The 19,745-nt window shown below is 55.2% G+C and overlaps 2 protein-coding genes across 2 annotated transcripts; both read left to right on the top strand.

The window, feature by feature from the left end:
* The first annotated feature begins 1,139 nt into the window (after nt 1-1,139).
* LOC123830725 (cathelicidin-5-like) lies at nt 1,140-12,047 on the top strand. The gene is made up of 4 exons (XM_045857251.1): nt 1,140-1,343; nt 2,157-2,264; nt 2,405-2,476; nt 11,898-12,047. Exons 1-4 carry the CDS (start codon nt 1,143-1,145, stop codon nt 12,045-12,047), a joined length of 531 nt encoding a protein of 176 aa, XP_045713207.1. The 5' UTR covers nt 1,140-1,142.
* Nucleotides 12,048-13,284: 1,237 nt separating this feature from the next.
* Nucleotides 13,285-15,301, top strand: LOC123830724 (cathelicidin-6-like). The gene is made up of 4 exons (XM_045857250.1): nt 13,285-13,488; nt 14,296-14,403; nt 14,543-14,614; nt 15,209-15,301. Exons 1-4 carry the CDS (start codon nt 13,288-13,290, stop codon nt 15,299-15,301), a joined length of 474 nt encoding a protein of 157 aa, XP_045713206.1. The 5' UTR covers nt 13,285-13,287.
* Nucleotides 15,302-19,745: the final 4,444 nt, after the last annotated feature.

Below are 19,745 nucleotides of genomic sequence, written 5' to 3'. Positions count from 1 at the left end.
TATAACACACAGGTATCTAAAAGTCCCACCACCTATTGCTAGCAGGGACAGGCACACAGGAGGAGATAGACGGGAGATCTGGCCACAGTCACCTGTGCTGTGCAGATGCGTCTCATCCTACCTGACTGTGTCAAGGGACAGATGTTGGTCAGCTCCCAACATGAGAGGGTGTCCCCAGCGAGATGTGAGGCCTGGGAGGAGAAGCAGCCCAGGATGGCCCTGGGCAGGCCCTCCATGTTAAGGGAAGGGTGCTGGGGGAGACCAAGAAGCAGCTTCCAGGGAAGGAAGAGGGACACCAGGAAGGGGCCTCAGGGCAGGATGGGACAGGGGCACTTTCATGAGGACAGAGGGGCCACCAGGACCTGGTAGATAAAGACGAGGCATGAGTGGCCACTGTCCCCAGTGAGGGCTGGCCAGCCTGCAGTGGCTCTGAGTGGGACAGCCAAGAAGTGGAGTGTGGTTGTGGGCTGCCCTTCCTCGGCCTCGGCGGGGCAGGGGCCAGGGCAGCAGCCCACATCTGGTGGGGACTAGGGACAGTTTCAGACCAGAAAGCAGTAGAGAAGAGCCCGGGAGAGGGACGCGTGTCCCCAAGCCGCCGAACTGACAAGGGCTGGGTCCAGAGCAGGATGAAGTGACCTTGGAAGCCGCCCTTGGGACTGCCTGGGGGGTGAGGCTGCAGGTGGAGGTGGTCACTGTCATTCACTCTTCCAGCCTGACCTGAGAGCCTGCTGGGTGCCGGGCAGGCCTGGGAGGAAGACCTGCTGGTGAATTCCCCACACAGGGCGGGTTCGGGAGGCCGTCCCAGTGGGGGAGGATGCAGAGCTGGGCCCGACTCCCTTCCTCTCCTCGGGATATTTCAACTCCCTTGAGCAACCCCAGATGAAACTTCCCTGAGGGGCCCAGGACAGGCCGATATGGTGTCAGGAAGATGGAGAAAGGATTTCTTCAGGTTGCACAGGGGGCAGACCTCACCCACTGTCCAGCAGGACCCCTGAGGTGACAGCAGAGGTGAGGCAAGCCCAGCCCACACCTGGCAGGTGGCCAGGGATGGGGCAGGTCAGGGAGGCTCCTGGTGGGGCTGTTGCAACAGGCCCAGGCATAAAGGAGGGTTGTTCAGGTCGGGAGGAGGCAGACTGGGGACCATGGAGACCCAGAGAGACAACCTCCCCTGGGGACGCTGGTCACTGTTGCTACTGCTGCTGGGCCTGGCAGTGCCTCCAGCCACTGCCCAGGACCTCAGCTACAACCAGGCTGTGCTCGGCGCCGTGGACGGCTACAACCAGCGGTCCTCGGAAGCTAATCTCTACCGCCTCCTGGAGCTGGACCCGCAGAGGCCCGATGCAGTGAGTTGGGGAGGATGCCCGGGAGGGGGGCTCTGGGCCAGCCAGGTGGGCCACACTGCCACTGCCTTTGCTCATGCAGGACCTGTGGTCAGGGGGGCACTACTCCCTTTCAGTACGACCCCTCTGTTCCAGGAGACCTTCCTGATCTGTGTCCCTCCCAGGGGACAGTCTCCTCCCTGAGAATCTATACGATGCAAAGAGGTGCCACTTCCACACCCCCATTCAGGCTTCCGGACTCCTGCCAGTTCCGGGAAGAAGAATGGGGTCACTGGGTCTGGCTGTGACCTCCCTGCTTCACGTTTCCCCTGCTTCTGCGTGTCTCCCACACAGGGGTGGCCTAGTGTGCGCTCCGGGGTGCCCGGGACAATGCCTTTCCTGCAGGAGGCCCCTGGTTTCCCTCGGTTCCCCAAACTTCTCTACGGTCCGCTCCTGCCCTCTGTGTGCCCGGGGAGGGCAGCAATGGGCTCTATCCTGCTCACCTCTGTCCCCTAGCACCCAACCTGGTGCCAGGGACCCAGCTGGGTTGTTGAAAGTCCCGTCCCTTAAATAAGCTATTTTAGAAAAAGATTTCATGTTTTATTTTGTAGAAAGGGGTATGGAGGCAGAAAGAAAGAGGGAGAGAAACATGGACTGGTGTCCAGGGGCCCACCCGCAACGCAGCCGCGTGCTGGGAGTGGGAAGCAAACGAGTGGCAGTTCGGGGCCCAGGCTGAAGCTCAGCCCTCTGAGCCACAGCAGCCGGGGCAGACACCCCTTGTCTCAGAGAAGACGAGCTGGTGCCCAGTCCGGGTCTCCCCACTCTCTCTCTGGCCAGGACGACAACCCCAGCACCCCGAAGCCGGTGAGCTTCACCGTGAAGGAGACCGTGTGCCCCAGGACGACGCAGCTGCCGCCGGAGCAGTGTGAATTCAAGGAGAACGGGGTGAGGCTGGGGCCGGGGGCCCAGGGGGCCACCCGAGACGCTGAGCGATGGGCATCTGGAGCGCAGTTCCAGACTCGGGGGTGAGCCCGGAGGGTTAAAGCACAGAGATTCCCGTTTGACCTCAAGCCTCCTCTTTTCAGCTGGTGAAACAGTGTGTGGGGACAGTCACCCTGGGCCAGGCCGGTGGCTACTTTAACATCAACTGTGCGGAGGTGAGTGGCCACTTCTGCGTGTAGGGGCCCTTGGGTGGTGGTTCATGGAACATGCTATGGACCCTTTAAACACTGCTCCCTCCAGGGCCCAGAGAGCCCCCTGCCCTGGGCTACTTCCAGAGCCACTGACTTAGAGATGAGAGTTCAGCCCAAGATCCATTGAGTGTTGCTGGGATGGGCTCTGTGACCTTGGGAAGCCAGTGGCCATGTCTGGGCCTCAGCTTCCTCTTCTCCTGATGGGTGCAGGGATTCAACCACATGTTCCGAAGGTCACTGCCAGAGGGTGACTGGATCCACAGGCTCCTGGGGTGGCCCAGGAACATTGGGTGCACAGGTGGGGAGGGGTCCTGACCCTGGGTCCAGCCCCCACAAGAAGACTGTTTCTTCCTCATGACAGATTCAGGAGGTTGTGCTGGGCCCGGCGTTGAGGGTTGGCGGGAGGATTGCCGGAAGGATTGCTGGAAAGGTTATCGGAGATGCTATACAGCGCCATCGTGAACGGAATCGTCAGCGCAGGGGCTAAGGGCCTGTTTGGCCCTGGGTCCAACTCTGGACTCTGAAAAATAAATCCTTGTGAAAGCAACTTTCTCCAGGCTTCAGTTTCACCTGTCTCGCCTTCCCCCACTTACCACCACCTACTCTGGGAGGCTGCGTGTGTGCGGGTGCACCGTGTGCGCATGTGCGGGCAAAACACAGGCATGGGCGGGGCGGCTGCTCCATCCAGGAGGACACGGGCTGAGGCAGCAGCCCAAGGGGCCCAGGACAGTGCCTCATTCTCAGGGTCGTCCCCCACGCAGCCTCCCATCCCTCCCACCTTCCTCCTTGAGAACCTAGTAGGGACTTAAGGAGATCTACTCAGTGTGCAGCACAGGTGGGGACGCTGCTGAACTGTCCCTGCTCTTACAGGGGTGATCCTGCAGGGGGCGCCAGACATTTGTTAAACACTCACAGGGATGCAGGTCAGTGTCAGGGCGGCTGGGTTCTGAGGGCAGCAGGGTTCCAACGCCCATAAAGTTCCAATTCCCCTTGAAAATCGTAACTCTGCAAAAGCCCTCCACACAGTGGGGTGGCCCTCACCAGGCACTCCCGGCAGTGAGCTGTTTCCCGGGTGGCTGAGAGACCAGACCCTGCAGACAAAGGTCTGCCTTTCCCCTGTAGGTGAGCGTCTCAGACCTGAAGTGCTGGTTCTGGGCGCAGGAATTGGGATGTGGTTGGTGAAGGGCGGAGACAAGACTCAGGTATGGCCTCAGGCCTCGCTGCAGTAGAATGAGTTTGCTCCCCGCTGATGCGCTTACAGGGAGTCCCGCAGGGATGGTGGCTGAGCCAGGTGGCGGGGCTCTGTGACATGCTGCCCTCCAGGGGGAGCACGTGCTGGGCCAGGGACGGCCAGGGGAGGGCAGCCTTGGGCAACCTTTATATCCCCTGGGCACTTCTTCTGGTCCCCATTCTCTTCTCTTCTCTCTTTACATTGATTGATTGACAGAGAATAGAGGAGGCAGATAGAGAGGGAGAGAAACAACCATGTGAGAGAGACATTGATTGGTTGTCTCTCATATGTGCCCTGACTGGGACCGAACCGGCAACCAAGGCTCATAACTGACAGGGAATCGAAACAGTGACCCTTGACCTGGAGGTGTGATGCCCAACCCACCTACCCTAACCTGCTAGGGCTTGCCCACTCTTGGTTTCCAGCTCACCCTCCAAGAAACGGGAGGAATGACCTCGATCAGTCTACCACCCAGAGGCCTGAGCAACACACAACAGAGCAAGTCGAGTGAACACTCTCAGAAGGCTGAAACGAAGTGCATGGGAGAGGAGTGCAGGGCGGCTGGTCCTCGCTGTCCCTTCCCCTGGGCCTGTGATAAGGTAACCCTGTGCAGAGTGTGTGGCTGCCCTCAGGGACACACTGCCAGTCAGTGCCCAGCTCTGGGCAGCCTGAGAGGTGGTTCCCCTGCAGGTCGGGGGGATGAGGCCCGAGTGAGGTCAGAGGCAGAGGACGGGGAATGGAAGTCCCAGGGACAATAGGGAGCCACAGTAGGTTGTGGAGCAGGGGGAGGGTTTCATTCCAAAGGGCCAGGTTTTCCTGTGAGGTTTCCTGGGGCACTGTCTGTGGAACCAGGCGTCCTGGGTAGCAGCCGAGCCCTCCTCACAGCTTGCACTGGGTGCTGGGTGCCCACAGCATGTACTCACAGGAGCGGCAACACTACGTGCTGGCGGTGGAATGGGCTGCCCCAGTTCCTCACTCTCTGGGCCTCTGGGACGTAAAATTGTTCCTGGGTTTCCTGCCCATCCTGGTTGAGTTACAGCCTCTTGCCCAAGCCAGCTGGTAGCTGGTTGACTAAGGCCCACATTAGACAAGATGGTGTGTGTGTGTGTGTGTGTGTGTGTGTGTGTGTGTGATGGGGGAGGGGACATGGGGAGAACAGGTCTCCATTTCCAGGACTTAAGTTCTCAGCCCTGAGCAATGCCTGCCCTAGAGGGAGTTGGGCTTGGACCCACTCCAAGCCTTTGAGCCCAGAATCCAGACTCCAGGGCATGCCCAGGCCCTTTGGGATGCCTGCCTGTTCTGTGAAGGCAAACTCGAGAAGTGCCCACAGTATCAGGTGAAGCCCCACACTGATTCCCCAGGTGAGGAAACAGACACAGAGAGGTGTCCCAGGCCCATGTGGCTGTCTCCAGAGCAGGGCCTGGGCCTCCCTTCCCAGGGCACACCCAGCTCGCCCCCCAGGGGCTGGGAGGTGCAACCACAGGGCTCCTCCTTGTCCCCACCCTCACACTGGTTTGCATCTCAGTGGCCCCTGACCCAGCTCAGGTAAGCTTGGGCTCTGCTGTCACAGAGGTGGGCACAGGGAACCACGCTCCTTCCTGGAAAAACATGCCCACCTGTTGTCACTGCGTACCTCCTCACTCTGCCACTTGGAAAACAGAGGTACAACTTGTCTACCATAAAGTCCACAGGGTTCAGAGGAATTATGTGAGTTTGACAAATGTGTACAGCAGTGTGACCTCCACCACAGTCAAGATGTAGAACATTTTCCTTACCCAGAGTTCCCCTCACTCCCTTTGCAGTGAGTCCCCTCCTCCAGCCCTGGCCCTGGCACCACTGGTCCTCCTCCTCTGCCTGCATCTTGGCCTTCTCTGGAGATCTCACGTAGACGGAACCACGCAGGGATGGTCCTCTGCATCTGGCTCCTTCCACTCACCATCGTGTTCAGGAGGGTCATTCGAGATGTGTGTCCTGACAGTTCATCCCTCTTTGCTGGCAAGGAGCGTTCCAGTCACTGGAGTGGATGGCCCCCAGTTTGATGAGCCTGCTGATGGGCACCTGGGTGGTCTCTGGTTGTTAACTATTTTCTTCTTTTTCTTCATCTTCTTATTCCTGTTCTTCTTTCTCTCCTCCTCTTCCTCTTCTGCTTCTCTGTCTTGGCCTTCTTCATCTTCTTCTGCTGACTAGTTTGAATAAAGATACTATGAACATTCTTGTACGACTTCTTATGTGGAGGTGTGCTCTCATTTCCTGATGGTAAACACGTACAAATGGAATTTCTGGGTTGCATGGTGTCACAGCTTACCCCTTTCACAGTCATTCCTGGTGGTCCTGTCCCCAGCACCTACCGGGGGAGGCGTTGGTGCAGATGAGAGGGTGAGCTGAGGATGGGAGAACCCGGGGGGTTGCTGGGCCTCAGCCTTCCACCTTTCTTCAAGTAGCTTGGTGTCTTGGGCAAGTGGCTTTGCCTCCTCTGGGTTGGCCTCAGTGCACACATCTGTGAAAGGGAAAGGGCACCACAGCCCTCCCTGCCTGTCCCAGAGGATGCAAGGCGGTGGGCCAGGGCTCTCTCTGCCCTCTCTCAGGGGCCTGTGCTCTGAGGGCTGGAGCAGAGACCACAGGCTGCTTGTGAGACAGAACTGGCCCTGAGGGTAAGGCCTCCCTTAGAGTGCTGCATCCTCTCTCCAGTCTGTGTGGGTGGGGCCACAGCCAGTGCCTGCCAACCTTGGGAGGTTCCTTTGGCCTTGATCAGAGTGGCCAAGGGCTATTGTGTTGTGGGTGTGTGGGGCCAAGCTTTGGCCATGCACATGTCAGAATATGACAGTGTAAAGGAGGAGGAAAAATGCAAGGAGGCCAAGGGAAAAAGCATGTCCACCATGCTCCTACATGTATGTGTCTACTTACATTTAAATGCTGAAAATTAAGAAATCAGGACTTCTGGCCAAGATGGAGGCATAGGTGGACACACTGTGCCTTCTCACACAACCAAAAGAAGGACAACAACAAATTTAAAAGCAAAAATCAACCCAAACTGCCAGGAAATTGAACTCTATGGAAGTCTGACAACCAAGGAGTTAAAGAAAGGAACATTCACCCAGACCAGTAGGAGGGTCGGACACAGGCAGCTGGGCGGAGGGACCACAGCGAGTGACTGGCCAGCCCAGCGAGAGTAGCAGACTGGCGGGACTGGGTGGTCCCACATTCACGGGCAGGTAAACCAGGAGGGAAGACTGGGGAGCGAGGCAGACTGCACAGCCCAGGGTTCCAGAGCTGGGAAGTAAAGCCTCAAACCTCTAATTGAAAACACCTGTGGGGGTTTAGGCTGCAGGGAGAGAAACTCCCAGCCTCACAGGAGAGTTCATTGGAGAGACCCACAGGGTGCTAGAACAAACACAAACCCACCCACCTGGGAATCAGCACCAGAAGGGCCCAATTTGATTGTGGGTAGCAGGGGAAGTGACTGAAAACCCGCCGACAGCGGAGCAAACCACACTCTTCCCTCTTGGACCCCTCCCCCACAGACAGTGGCACAATACAGCCACCTGGGTTTCCCTGGCCTAGTCAACATCTAAGGCTCCACCTCTTTCTACTTAACACCCTAGCTGAGATGACAAAAAAAAAAAGGCCCAAATGAAAGAACAGATCAAAACCCCAGAAAAAATACAACTAAGTGATGAAAAAATAGACAACCCTTTAGATGCAGAATTCATAACACTGGTAATCAGGATGCTCACAGAATTGGTTGAGTATCATCACAAATCACAGGAAAAAGTGAAGGCTATGCAAAGTGAAATAAGGGAAAATGCACAGAGAACCAACAGTGACAGGAAGGAAATTTGGGATTCAAATGAATGGTATGGACCAGAAGGAAGAGAGAAACATTCAACCAGAACAGAATCAAGAAACAAGAATTCAAAACAATGAGGAGAGGTTTAAAATTCCCCAAGACTTATTTAAACATTCCAACATCTGAATCACAGAGGTGCCAGAAGGAGAAGATGAACAGCAAGACATTGAAAACTTATTTGAACAAATAACAAAGGAGAACTTCCTCAATGTGGCAAAGGAAATAGACTTCCAGGAAGTCCAGGAAGCTCAGAGAGTCCCAAAGAAGTTGAGTCCAAGAAGGAACACACCAAGGCACATCATAATTACATTATCCAAGATTAAACGAGGGAAAGAATCTTAAAAGCAGCCAGACAAAAGGAGACAGTTACCTACAAAGCAGTGCCCATCAGACTGTCAGCTGATTTCTCAAAAGAAATCTTACAGGCAAGAAGGGACTGGAAAGAAGTATTCCAAGTCATGGAAGGCAAGGAAGGACCTACATCTGAGATGACTCTGTCCAGCAGAGCTTTCATTTAGAATACAAAGGCAGATAAGTGCTTCACACATAAAGTCAAGTTAAAGGAGTTCATCATCGCCCAGCCCTTACTATATGAAATGTTAAAGGAACTTATCCAAGAAAAAGAAGATAAAAAATACAAACAGTAAAGTGACAACAAATTCACAGTTATGAACAATTCAACCTAAAACAAAAACAAAAGCCAACTAGAACAAGAGAGCAGGAACAGAATCACAGGAAAGGAGATCACATGAGGGTTATCGGTGGAGAGGGAGTGGTGGGGGAGTGGGGAATGGGGGAAAACTTAAGGGAATAAGAAGCCTAAATGGTAGGTAGAAAATAGCCAGACTTCCTGCCAAGATGGAGGCATAGGTAGACACACTGTGCCTCCTCACACAACCAAGATAGGGACAACAGCAATTTAGAAACAGAATGACAACCAGAAGTGATAGAAAATTGATCTAAATGGAAGTGGGACAACCAAGAAGTTAAGGTAGACACGTTCATCCAGACCAGTAGGAGGGGTGGAGTCGTGCAGCCAGGCAAGGGTTGTGGCGAGGACAGCACAGATCATTGGGACTGGGTGACTAAGACCACAGGTGGCAGACCCAAGCCGAGGGGTGGCAACCAGCAGAACCAGTGACACAGCAATTGTGAAGTGAGGCACTGTGCGCTACCCAGGATGCCAGCACTGGGAAATAGAGTCTTGGGAGCACTGTTTGAAAACACCTGTGGGGGTTGAGGTGCAGGGAGAGACTCCCAACCTCACGGAGAAGTTGTTGGAAAGTCCCACGGGGTGCACAAGCCCACCCACATGGGAATGAGCACCAGAGGGGCCCAGTTTGCTTTGGGGAAGTGGCGGATGGGACTGAGGTCTGACCGAGAGCGGAGAAAGTGCCATTGCACCCTCTCAGACCCTGCCACCACATACAACATCACAACCCAGTGACTGGGGTGCCCCGCCCTGGTGAACAGCTAAGGCTCCACCTCTCACACATAACAGGTGTGACCAGACCAAAGGAAGAACAAAAAAGGTGGCTCAAACAGAAATGAAAGTCTCACAACCCGTACTTTTAAGCGACCGAGAAATAGCCAACCTATCAGATGCACAGTTCAAACACTGGTGAGCAGGATGCTCACAGAATTGATTGATTTTGGTCACAAATTAGATGAAAAAATGAAAGCTACACTAAGTGAAATGAAGGAAAATGCACAGGGAACAAATAGTGATGGAATGAAAGCTGGGTCTCACATCAGTGAAGTGGACCAGGAGGAAGAAAAAAACATACAATCAGAAAAGAATAAAAAAATAAGAATTCAAAAAAAAATGATGAGAGGCTTAGGAACCTCCAAGGCAGCTTTAAACGATCCAACATCTGAAGTATAGGGGTACCAGAAGGAGAAGAGGAAAAGCAACAAGTGGAAAACTTATTTGAATAAAAATAAAGGAGAATTTCCCCATTCTGGCAAAGGAAATAGACTTCCAGCAAGTCCAGGAAGCTCAGAGTCCCAAAGAAGTTGGGTCCAAGGAGGAACACACCAAGGCACATCATAATTACATTAGTTAGGTAAAAATGAAGGAGAGAATCCTAGAAGCAGGAAGAGATAAGGAGACAGTTACCTATAAAGGAGTTCCCATCAGACTGTCAGCTGATTTCTCAAAAGAGACCTTACAGGCAAGAAGGGGCTGGAAAGAAGTATTTCAAGTAACGAAAGGCAAGGACCTACATCCAAGATTGCTCTATCCAACAAAGCTTTCATTTAGAATGGAAGGGCAGATAAAGTACATCTCAGATAAGGTCAAGTTAAAGGAGTTCATCATCACCAAGCCCTTATTTTATGAAATGTTAAAGGGACTCATCTAAGAAAAAAGAAGATAAAAAAAACATGTATAGTAAAATGACAGCAAACTCACAATTATTAACAACCACACCTAAAACAAAAAGAAAAAAAAACTAAGCAAACAACTAGAACAGGACAAGAACCAGAGAAATGGAGATCACATGGAGGGTTAGCAACAGGGGAGTGGGTGGAGGAGAGAGCGGGGAGAAAGGTATGGAGAATAAGTAGCATAGATGGTAGGTAAAAAATAGACAGGGGGAGGGCAAGAATAGTGTGGGAAATGTAGAAGCTAAAGAACTTATGACACATGGACAGGAACTCCAGAGGGGGGGAATGCAGGTGGGAGGTGGTGTGCAGGGCAGAGGGGAGTAAAGGGGGAGGGAGGAATGGGACAACTGGAATAGCATAATGGATATATTTGATTTAACAAAAAGAAATCAGTTCCTCAGTTACACTAGCCTTGTTTGAAGTATCCACAGCCATGTGCAGTTAGTAGCTACCATGTTGGAGAGCACAGATCCAGAAGAGTCCCTTCACTGCAGGAAGTTCTCCTGCACAGCCTCATGAGACCCCCACCCTCCCACGGGAAGGTCAGTATTGTTAGACCATGCCTGGTGGACTGGGGCAGGGCCCCAGGGGTCAGCTGCCTGGCAGGGAAGGACGCCTGCAGGGCGGGTGGAGAGAGCTCTTCTTGAGAGAGGGGGGCTCAGGCTGCCTGCAGGGGGCTGGTGGGTCTGGGCCCTGAGGGCATGGCCCAGCAGGGAGGCGAGGGCCCTGAGAGGTAGAAGGGTGGGTTCCAGCCCTGGCTGGGAGAGGGGCCTGGGAGGGAGGGGTTTCAGTGCAGGGCAGGGTGGGGAAGAGCACCTGGCTCAAGCAGACTGGGAGGAGAAGTAGAGGGCCATTGGGAAAGGGGGGAGCCCCAGCTGGGGGGGAGGTGGTGACAACACCCTTGCACCAGCCTCTGGGGGACCTTCTGCTCCCAGCTCCTGGGCTGTGCTGCTCTCTTTGCTGGGCTGGGGGTGGGGTGTGGGGACAGTGCCCAGGGGCCAGCGCCACCAGCTAGGGCTTGGCTCCCACAGCCTCAGACATCCTGCCCACTCCTGCCCTGGCTCCTGTTTCCCTGTCCCTGTGCCTTCCTTGTCTTTCCATCTCTCTGTGTCTCCATCTCTCTGTCTCTCCATCTCTCTGTGTCTCCATCTCTCTGTGTCTCTGTCTCTCTCTCCACCCAAGGAGAAGCCCTGGAGGCCAGTCAGCAGGACCACGTCCACAGCTTGTCCTTCGTCTTCCCCTGTGGGCCCCTCAGTCTGCCTGTGGCTGGCAGAGTGGGGCTCACCTCACGTGCTGCTCAGAGGCCCTCCCAGGGCAGGGGTTGCAAAGGGAGCCACAGCGAGTGACAGACAGGCCAGGGATCCCAAGGCCTGTTTGCCCGACCCAGAGGCTGAGGTCCTCAGCAGCCCTGGGGCAGCTGCCAGCCCTGGTGACAGCAGCAGCTGCTGAGTGTGGAGCATCTGTCAGTGCCCCTCAGCCCATTGGGAAGGGGCCCTGCGTGTGCGGCACGTGACCCGGAGGAACGCAGGACTGGGCAGGTCTCATGCCCTGGTCTAAACACGCACATGGAAACCTCCTTCCCTCCCAGTTGGGCTCCTTGGGACCCTGAAGCCAGAAGAAAGGTCTGGGGGGGGTGCAGGAGAGATCTGAGGGGTCCAATGTCCTCAGGGTGCTGACCCTCCTCCCACCCTGCAACAGGCCCCCAGTGTGCAAGCTGGAATTGATCAAGAGCCCCCCTGGGGGCAATGCCTGGGTATGACACCGGGTTGCACACAGGCCTGTTTCTCCCTTCCTTCTCCCGAGGCTGAGTGCGCAAGCGGCCCCCAGCACCAGGCTGCCACCTTCCAAGGGGCCCTCCAAGTGCCCAGGAGTCCCACAGGCCCACAGAGGCCAAAGGCTACCCCTGACCCTGATTCCAGCCTGTGGAGTGTGGGGTCCTGAAGGCTGGAGGCCAAACGGCCAAATCAGAGTTTGGAGGGGCCCCGGACACTGGTGAGGAAGCAGACTGGGTTCTGGGGAGAGCCTGGAGCCCGGAGGAGGTGCAGTCCGGGGGCTGTGGCTGCACCTAGGAGGGGAGAAGATGGTGGTAGGGGCCAGGGCAGGGGCCAGGGGCAGGGGGCTCTGGCAGAGGTCCGAGGGGAGTGTCCCCAGGAAGAAGGAGGGGCAGGCGGTTTCTCCCCAGCTTTTCAGCTCAGGGCTGGTGCAGCGGGCACCTGCCCAAACAGCAGGCCCAGCCGCCTGGGCACGGCCAGGGCTAATGCTGGAAGTCCCGAACTCAGAGATGCACACCAGCTGTCATCTGGGCCTGATAACTGGTGGCCCGAGAGAGGGTGTCCCCAGCGAGATGTGAGGCCTGGGAGGAGAAGCAGCCCAGGATGGCCCTGGGCAGGCCCTCCATGTCCTAGGGGAAGGGTCCTGGGGGAGACCAAGAAGCAGCTTCCAGGGAAGGAGGAGGGACACAAGGAAGGGGCCCTCAGGGGTGGATGGGACAGGGGCAGTTTCATGAGGACAGAGAGGCCACCAGCACCTGGTAGATAAAGACGAGGGCATGAGTGGCCACTGTCCCCAGTGAGGGCTGGCCAGCCTGCAGTGGCTTTGAGTGGGACAGCCAAGAAGTGGAGTGTGGTTGTGGGCTGCCCTTCCTCGGCCTCGGCCGGGGCAGGGGCCCAGGGCAGCAGCCCACATCTGGTGGGGACTAGGGACAGTTTCAGACCAGAAAGCAGTAGAGAAGAGCCCGGGAGAGGTGTTGCGTATCCCCAAGCCGCCGAACTGACCAGGGCTGGGTCTAGAGCAGGATGAAGTGACCTTGGAAGCCGCCCTTGGGACTGGCTGGGGGGTAAGGCTGCAGGTGGAGGTGGTCACTGTCATTCACTCTTCCAGCCTGACCTGAGAGCCTGCTGGGTGCCGGGCAGGCCTGGGAGGAAGACCTGCTGGAGAATTCCCCACACAGGGCGGGCTCGGAGGCCGTCCCAGTGGGGGAGGATGCAGAGCTGGGCCCGACTCCCTTCCTCTCCTCGGGATATTTCAACTCCCTTGAGCAACCCCAGATGAAACTTCCCTGAGGGGCCCAGGACAGGCCGATATGGTGTCAGGAAGATGGAGAAAGGATTTCTTCAGGTTGCACAGGAGGCAGACCTCACCCACTGTCCAGCAGGCCCCTGAGGCCACAGCAGAGGTGAGGCAAGCCCATCCCACACCTGGCAGGTGGCCAGGGATGGGGCAGGTCAGGGAGGCTCCTGGTGGGGCTGTTGCAACAGGCCCAGGCATAAAGGAGGGTTGTTCAGGTCGGGAGGAGGCAGACTGGGGACCATGGAGACCCAGAGAGACAACCTCCCCTGGGGACGCTGGTCACTGTTGCTACTGCTGCTGGGCCTGGCAGTGCCTCCAGCCACTGCCCAGGACCTCAGCTACAACCAGGGTGTGCTCGCTGCCGTGGACAGCTTCAACCAGCGGTCCTCGGAAGCTAATCTCTACCGCCTCCTGGAGCTGGACCCGCAGAGGCCCGATGCAGTGAGTTGGGGAGGATGCCCGGGAGGGGGGCTCTGGGCCAGCCAGGTGGGCCACACTGCCACTGCCTTTGCTCAGGCAGGACCTGTGGTCAGGGGGGCACTCCTCCCTTTCTGTCGGACCCCCCTCTTCCAGGAGACCTTCCTGAGCTGTGTCCCTCCAGAGGACAGTCTCCTCCCTGAGAATCTATACTGCGCAAAGAGGCGCCCCTTCCATACCCCCATTCAGGCTTCAGTACTCCTGCCAGTTCCGGGAAGAATGGGGTCACTGGGTCTGGCTGTGACCTCCCTGCTTCACGTTTCCCCTGCTCCTGCGTGTCTCCCACACAGGGATGGGCCCGCTCCGCCCGAGGTGCCCGGGACAATGCCCTTCCTGCAGGAGGCCCCTGGTTTCCCTCGGTTCCCCAAACTTCTCTACGGTCCGCTCCTGCACTCTGTGTGTCCGGGGAGGGCAGCAATGGGCTCTGTCCTGCTCACCTCTGTCCCCTAGCACCCAACCAGGTGCCAGGGACCCAGCTGGGTTGTTGAAAGTCTGTTCCCTTAAATAAGCTTTTTCAGAAAAAGATTTTATTTTTTATTGTGTAGAAAGGGGTATGGAGGCAGAAAGAAAGAGGGAGAGAAACATGGACTGGTGTCCAGGGGCCCACCTCCAATGCAGCCGCATGCTGGGAGTGGGAAGCAAACGAGTGGCAGTTCGGGGCCCAGGCTGAAGCTCAGCCCTCTGAGCCACAGCAGCCGGGGCAGACACCCCTTGTCTCAGAGAAGACGAGCTGGTGCCCAGTCCGGGTCTCCCCACTCTCTCTCTGGCCAGGACGACAACCCCAGCACCCCGAAGCCGGTGAGCTTCACCGTGAAGGAGACCGTGTGCCCCAGGACGACGCAGCTGCCACCGGAGCAGTGTGAATTCAAGGAGAACGGGGTGAGGTGGGGCCGGGGGCCCTGGGGGCCACCCGAGACGCTGAGCGATGGGCATCTGGAGCGCAGTTCCAGACTCGGGGGTGAGCCCGGAGGGTTAAAGCACAGAGATTCCCGTTTGACCTCAAGCCTCCTCTTTTCAGCTGGTGAAACAGTGTGCGGGGACAGTCACCCTGGGCCAGACCAGTGGCCACTTTGACATCAACTGTGCGGAGGTGAGCGGCCTCTTCTGTGTGTAGGGGCCCATGGGTGGTGGTGCATGGAACATGCTCATGGACCCATTAACCACTGCTCCTTCCAGGGCCCAGAGAGCCCCCTGCCCTGGGCTCCTCCCTCAGGCTGAGCCCCAGGTCTGCAGGACTGGCTCTGCAGGCCTGAGAGCAGTGCGTCCCCAAGGGTGGCTCCCCTGGGAAGGATGAGAAATGCCAGTTCTCAGGCCCCACTCAGGCTCGCTACTCCCACTCGGGGGGGGGGCTACAATTTGCATTGAAGAAGACTTCCTGTAGGTTCTGATTCCTGCTGAAGTTTGAGAGCCACTGACTTAGAGATGAGAGTTCAGCCCAAGATCCATTGAGTGTTGCTGGGATGGGCTCTGTGACCTTGGGAAGCCAGTGGCCATGTCTGGGCCTCAGCTTCCTCTGCTGCTGATGGGTGCAGGGATTCAACCACATGTTCCGAAGGTCACTGCCAGAGGGCGACTGGATCCACAAGGCTCTTGGGGTGGCCCAGGAACATTGGGTGCACAGGTGGGGAGGGGTCCTGACCCTGGATGCAGCCCCCACAAGGAGACTGTTTCTTCCTCATGACAGATTCAGGGTGTCGGACTGGGTCGCTCGTTTCGGAGGTTCTTCAGGATTCCCAGAGTTCGCATTCGAGGGGGCTTTAGTGTTTCCATCAACTAAGGGTCTGTTTGGCCCTGGGTCCAACTCTGGACTCTGAAAAATAAATCCTTGTGAAAGCAACTTTCTCCAGGCTTCAGTTTCACTTGTCTCGCCTTCCCCCACTTACCACCACCTACTCTGGGAGGCCGCGTGTGTGCGGGTGCACCGTGTGCGCATGTGCGGGCAAAACACAGGCATGGGCGGGGCGGCTGCTCCATCCAGGAGGACATGGGCTGAGGCAGCAGCCAAGGGGCCAGGACAGTGCCTCATTCTCAGGGTCGTCCCCCACGCAGCCTCCCACCCCTCCCACCTTCCTCCTTGAGGACCTAGTAGGGACTTAAGGAGATCTACTCAGTGTGCTGCTCAGCTGGGGATGCTGCTGAGCTGTCCCTGCTCTTACAGGGGTGATCCTGCAGGGGGCGCCAGACATTTGTTAAACACTCACAGGGATGCAGGTCAGTGTCAGGGCTGGCTGGGTTCTGAGGTCAGCAGGGTTCCAATGCCCATAATGTTCCAGTTCCCCTTGAAAATCGTAACTCTGCAAAAGCCCTCCACACAGTGGGGTGGCCCTCACCAGGCACTCCCGGCAGTGAGCTGTTTCCCGGGGTGGCTGAGAGACCAGACCCTGCAGACAAAGGTCTGCCTTTCCCCTGTAGGTGAGCGTCTCAGACCTGAAGTGCTGGTCCTGGGCGCAGGAATTGGGATGTGGTTGGTGAAGGGCGGAGACAAGACTCAGGTATGGCCTCAGGCCTCGGCCCAGCATGATGAGTTTGCTTCCCCACTGATGCGCTTATATGGAGTCCCGCAGGGATGGTGGCTGAGCCAGGTGGCCGGGCTCTGTGACATGCTGCCCTCCAGGGGAGCACGTGCTGGGCCAGGCACGGCCAGGGGAGGGCAGCCTTGGGCAACCTTTATACCCCTGGGCACTTCCTCTGGTCCCCATTCTTTTTTGAAAGAGAAGGGAAGGGAGGGAGAAATAGAGGGAGAGACACATGATCGGCCGCCTCTCCCCTGTGCCCCGACCTGAACGGGACCTGCAACCCATGCATGTCCCCTGACCAGGAATCGAACCTGTTTAAGCAGGACCCAACCACCGGAGCCACAGTAGTAAGGCTGCTGGGCCACATTCCTACCTTGTCTCTCGCTGCACCCAGGGGAAATCGGACAGTTCCTTATTCCATTATCCTTGGCTCCTCCCAGGAGCTTCTCTGCCGATACTCAGCTGGAAGGCTTTCTGGCAATATGCAAATTTGGACCCCAGAGGCGTTCTCTCCCTGACCAATGCTTGACGATGGGTGATGGAAACCTGTTGGCCATCCCCAGTCTTCCCGGCTTCCATCGGGAGGCAGAGGGCCTCCAGCTAAACTGGGGCCAGCTGGTCACAGGGCTGACCAGCTCCTCTTCCGTTTTCCTCTCCCGGTCTCTTCGCTCCCGTATTCTGAGGTTCTAGTCCCTCCTGCGTCTTAGAAATTTTATATGAGTGATTATAAGGTATATTTATTGTCAACCAATCCCTCTCCACAGACTCCACTTCCTTAATATATATACATGTTCAAATGATTGCTATTCTAAAAAAAACAAAAACACCTAAATTCTATTTTATCTGCATCCGCTGTGTCTCTTCTTTAAGATGCTTGGAAATGCTCATCCGTCCACTCTTCCCTCTCATCTCGCCCCCCCCACCTCTGCAGCCTTGCTTCGAACCCCCGCCCCCCCCAACTCAGTGGTCAGTATGCTGACCCCACCCATCATCTTCCATGTTTTCAAATTCCCCTTTTCCCTTAGTCTTTATGTTTCTTGCAGCCACAGCAGAATTTGATTCCTGTCTTCTTATTCAAGCCTTTCTCCTAGACTCTTCCCTGCTGCCGGCGTCTCCAGTTGCCACCAGCTGTGTGTGCGCTGCTTACTTCACACCTACCTCCCAGTCCTCTCCCTCCTCCCTCCGTGTTAGCATGACATCGTTCCCTTCACTTACGTCTTCAGTCATTTTACTCAGGCACCGAGGGTGTCCGCTCTACAACAGGTAGGGACTGAGGGGGACATGGAGCCACCAGCATGCGGAGGGACCGCGCAGTAGGGACAAGATAGGAGAGACTGAGGGATGCCGATGGGATGATGACTTCTGAGTGCCCACTGGGGGCTGGTTTTGTACAGATGTAAAGTTGATTTATACAGAAACGATAAAGAGACATTTTACCAATTTTAAAACTATGATTGTGTTTTTGTGGTGAGGTAATGGATTGCACCGCCTGTCATACCAGCATAAAAGCAGGGTATTGAATCCCTCTCATCCACTGTATCTGAGAAATTGATAAAAGCTCACCCACGTGGCTCCTTTCGTGCTTGCCTGGGGGTGAGAGTCTGAGGGGAGATGGGCATGGAGTCCCACCTGCGCTTCAGCAGTTGTTCTGAGCCTTCACGCCATGACCGAAGGGTCCTGGAGCGCCCGAGCCCCCACTGCCCAGCGTCTGCAAGACTAAGGTTCGTTCTTTCACTTAACTACTTACGTGAGCCCCCAAAATCTCAGACAATGAATTTGCCTAAAATTGTTTACATTCTAAAGCCAAAAACCCACTACTGGTGAAAACGAGCTGACGTTAACTTTGATGAAAGTGTTTTCTTCTACCCTGGCTGGTGTAGCTCCGTGGACTGAGCGCGGGCTGTGAACCAAAGGGTCGCCAGTTCGATTCGCAGTCTAGGGCACACGCCTGGGTTGTGTGAGAGACAACCACACATTGATGTTTTTCTCCCTTTCTCCTTGCCTTCACCTCTAAAAATAAATAAAATGAAAAAAAAAGTGTTTTCTTCTTCTTGAGAGCCCAACTTTAAAAAAAATTAAAAACAAAAATAAGAACACTGATTTCTTCTTTTTAAAAATATTTTATTCATTTGTTTTTAGAGAGAGGGGAAGGGAGAAAGAGAGGGAGAGAAACATCAATGTGTGGTCGCCTCTCATGCACCCCCTACCAGGGACCCGGCCCGCAACCCAGGCGTGTGCCCTGACTGGGAATTGAACTGGTGACCCTTTGGTTTTCAGTCTGGCACTCAACCCATTGAGCCACTCCAGCCAGGGCTTATTTTTTAATTTTTTTATTGTCGTCCAATGACAGTTGTCCCTAGTTCCCCCCATTACTCTCCCCTGCCCTCCCCTCCCCCCGTCTTCCACTTTCAATCCTCCTTCCCCATTGTCTTTGTCCAAGGGTCCTTTGTACATGTTCATTGACTTGACCCTTCCCCTTCCTTCCCCCACTATCCCCTCCTCCTTCCCCTTGAACCTGAACTTCTGAGAGGACTTGGACCTCATGCCTTGACCCCGGATCTGGACCTAATGCCTAGACTTCAGACCTGGATGTGGCATCAACTTAGTCCTGAACTCTCTGACCTACTCCCAGACATTAAGCCTGAAACTTAGACAAGGATTTGACCTGCAACTTTGTGCGTGACAGTAAACTTGGACATTGGACCTGGCCCAGGACCTCGCTACCTGTACATTGAACCTAGAATTTGGACTTGGGCCTTCTTACTCTATTGCTATTGTTTCATCTCCTTTGTTGGCCTGTGCAAATATTTGTTTTCGTAAATTCTATATAAATTCAAGGCTCTTCACTATCTCCACTGTTGCAGATTGCCATGGTAATGGCCCCCAAGAATGCATACCACCCAGTATCCATGCTCTCATACAGGTCCTTCCCAAATGGACTCTGTGTTTGGTCACGTGACTTGCTTTGGCCAATGGGATGTTAGCAAACACGACACAAACAGAAGCTTCCTAAGCTTGTGAAGAGGGGGCCTGCCGTCTTGGAACCCTGAAACAACCGTGCTATGAAGCAGCTCAAGATGAAAGAGCACGCTGGGCCCACCTGCTGAGTGCAGCCACACGAGCCAGTCCAGGTGACACTAGTGGAACCACCCAGCCAACAGACAGACATGTAAGAAGAACGCATTACTGTTTTAAGCCACTAAATTTTGAGGTGCTTCTTCATGAAGTAATTGATAACTGTCACCCTCCGCTACAACAAAAATGTGACTACCTTTAGTGGCTTTGTGCCAATCACCAAAAAAAAGGGAATCATAAAAACATGCCTCATAAAAACCCTGGCCACACAGCTCAGTTGGTTAGAGCACGGTCCTGATGGGCCAAGGTTGTGGGTTCGCTTCCCAGTGAGGGCACATACAGGTGATAACCAATGAATATGTAAGTGGAACAACAAATTGATGTTTCTCTCTCTCTCTCTCTCTCCCTAAAAATCAGTAATAAAAAGAAGCCGAAGCCCTGGCTGGCGTAGCTCAGTGGATTGGGCTGTGAACCAAAGTGTCGCAGGTTCGATTCCCAGTCAGGGTACATGCCTGGGTTACAGGCCACAGTCCCCAGCAACTGCACATTGATGTTTCTCTCTCTCTCTCTCTCTATCTCCCTCCCTTCCCTCTCTAAAAATAAATAAATAAAATCTTTAAAAAATGATCT

Source organism: Phyllostomus hastatus, unplaced genomic scaffold, assembly GCF_019186645.2.
Source record: "Phyllostomus hastatus isolate PE091 unplaced genomic scaffold, TTU_PhHast_1.1 phas_scaffold_129, whole genome shotgun sequence".
Lineage (NCBI taxonomy): Eukaryota > Metazoa > Chordata > Mammalia > Chiroptera > Phyllostomidae > Phyllostomus > Phyllostomus hastatus.
Note: the sequence above shows the minus strand (reverse complement) of the source record. Positions and strands in the feature narration are given on the sequence as shown.